The 2,478-nt window shown below is 26.8% G+C and overlaps 1 protein-coding gene across 1 annotated transcript in view; it reads left to right on the top strand.

The window, feature by feature from the left end:
- The first annotated feature begins 447 nt into the window (after nt 1–447).
- Nucleotides 448–2,478, top strand: part of LOC108758884 (uncharacterized) — an 11,392-nt gene continuing 9,361 nt past the window's right edge. Inside the window, exons 1-3 of the mRNA XM_018504098.1 lie at nt 448–684; nt 1,109–1,257; nt 1,714–1,917. Coding sequence (XP_018359600.1) covers nt 448–684; nt 1,109–1,257; nt 1,714–1,917 — 590 coding nt within the window. The remainder of the gene's footprint in view (nt 685–1,108; nt 1,258–1,713; nt 1,918–2,478) is intronic.

Genomic DNA, 2,478 nt, shown 5'->3' with positions numbered 1-2,478 from the left:
AATGATTATTATAAAGAGTAAAGATTTTAGTTTTTCTAACTTTGTTAATTAAAGCATTTAAAAAGAAAGAGTATTACAAATTATACTCTTAAGATGAAAATATATATATGGTCTGTTTATATCGTTAAAGATTTTCACAATATAACTTGATGAAGTTGTAGCCTTATCTTTAATCATTTCTATCATTTTATCTACAATAATGATATATCTAATCAATATGCAGTATTTAAAAATTATTTTTTTATAGTTTGATCCTTTTTACTTGAACATATGATTTATGTTCAAGTACATCCCAGATAACATTTATGCATGTTACCTGGGATATTTTTATGTTATTCTGCAATTTCGCTTCGATTTCATCTTTTTTATATCAAGAGCGTCAACAAAAAAAGCAACAAAAATATTTCTTTTGTTAAAAGCAACAAAAACATTTTTTTTTTGTTACAGATGACGATAATAGAAGATATTTTTAATATGAGCTCCGAAATGGAGTACGATTATGAATATGACTATGTGCCGGTTGCTGAAAGAGTTGAGACTTATATCATACCCGTAATATTTTTATTAATTTTGATTGTGGGTGTAATAGGAAATGGTATTTTAATTCTTATTTTGTTACGTCATACCAGCATGAGAAATATACCAAATACATACGTGATGTCTTTAGCTCTGGGCGATTTATTGGTGAGCATACAGCTTTGTGATTACGCTTCCTTTGTTTTTTTAATTTCTGTCTAGTTCAAGAAGAGTAAAAATTGTTTGGGATAAATAATCTTTTTATTTTAAATATAAGCATAATATCCATATATAAAAGAATAAAATATGTATATCTCTCAAAGATAAAAGTAAGAAAAATAAAAAAATATATTTCCTTAGGAATGAATTTTCCTGAAAAATATATTTACAATTAAAATATACATACATATTGTTATGCTTTATGCTTGAACTTTCTATCCTCAAATAATTTTTACTTACAAGAGAAAAAGTATATCCTTTGCCTTCTGAATATATTGTATTTATAATTATCCTGATTTTCCCGGATAATTTATTATATCTTTTGTAATATAAAATATCATCTGAATCTTGAAAAGATAATTCGTTGTTACAGGTGATTATGACTTACATACCTTTCACATTATTTGTTTATGTACTTGATTCATGGCCATGGGGCTTAACTATCTGCAAATTATCTGAATACGCTAAGGATATTTCGATTGGTGTATCGGTATTTACTTTAGCCGCTTTATCAGCCGAAAGGTAAATATGTAAACTAAAAATTTTGTCATGCCATGCAAATTAATTCAAGGAATTAAAGAAAAGTTTATTTAGTTAGACGATTACTACGAATATCCGTCGCTTAATCGAGAGACTAAAATTGAAAATTCAGTCATAATATTACATATTCAAGCATTAAATCGAATTTTAAAATTAACTTGTTACACACGATTGGATCATCTGTATCCTGCGTACCTATTTCTCTTCTTTGAAATATTAGGAGCAATTTACTTTTATTAATTATTTATTAATGTTTTAAAAACATTGTCTGCTGATTGGGATTAAGTGAAAGATTAATTTAGGTAAAAATTGAGACACAATCTGATCTAAGATACGCAAATTAATTGTTGTTTGTATCTTGAATAATTTATCTTTGAAATAAGCAAGCTTCTGCTGCTTTTATGATATAATCTATTGCTGCATCTCACGTTCTCATAGATATTGCGCCATCGTAAACCCTATTCGTCGCCACGTGGCGGGTTTAAGCGCAAAACCACTTACCGTTTTAACGGCATTCCTTATTTGGGTCTTAGCGATTGTCATAGCTATGCCCGCCGTGCTCTTCTCCGAAGTAACGTCTGTACCTGTATTAGGAAATCGTAGCATTTTAATCTGCAATCCTTTCCCTAAAGAATTTGGTAAGTCATGGTACACTTCTCTTGAAATATCACAAAATTAGGAACACATAAATGAATGTGCAAATTGTAAAATTCATAATGAAATTTTAATCAGTTTATACGATAATATCATTTTTACTAATTAAAAAATTTTTTTTTAGATACGAATGAAACATATTTATTATAATGATAAAATATTAATTTATTAATTATATTATATTAAATTTATTGATTTACAAAATATCTGCATTTTTACATATATAATTTACTGTGAGTAAGAGATTAAATATATTGTTATTATTGTCGACATCCGCGTTGGTTCTTATTGATTTATCTTTCCCTCAAAATTAATAACGTTTGCATTTTTATCTTTTCTGAAAGTTAAATATTTCTCCTAATCAGAGCCTTTATTTATTATATTCGGAACTTAAATATTATTACACAGTATTTTATTTTAATACATTGAATAATATAAAAACTAAATTAGGTACACTAAAAAAATATATATAAATTTTATAAAACGCTTTGTGTTGTGAAGTAGTCGCGCACAGATAAATCCCAATAAACGCAATGTTACATGTAACAT

The sequence above is a fragment of the Trachymyrmex cornetzi genome, unplaced genomic scaffold (genome assembly GCF_001594075.2).
Source record: "Trachymyrmex cornetzi isolate Tcor2-1 unplaced genomic scaffold, Tcor1.1 scaffold104, whole genome shotgun sequence".
Classification (NCBI taxonomy): domain Eukaryota; kingdom Metazoa; phylum Arthropoda; class Insecta; order Hymenoptera; family Formicidae; genus Trachymyrmex; species Trachymyrmex cornetzi.
This window is presented reverse-complemented; position numbering and strand designations above follow the sequence as displayed.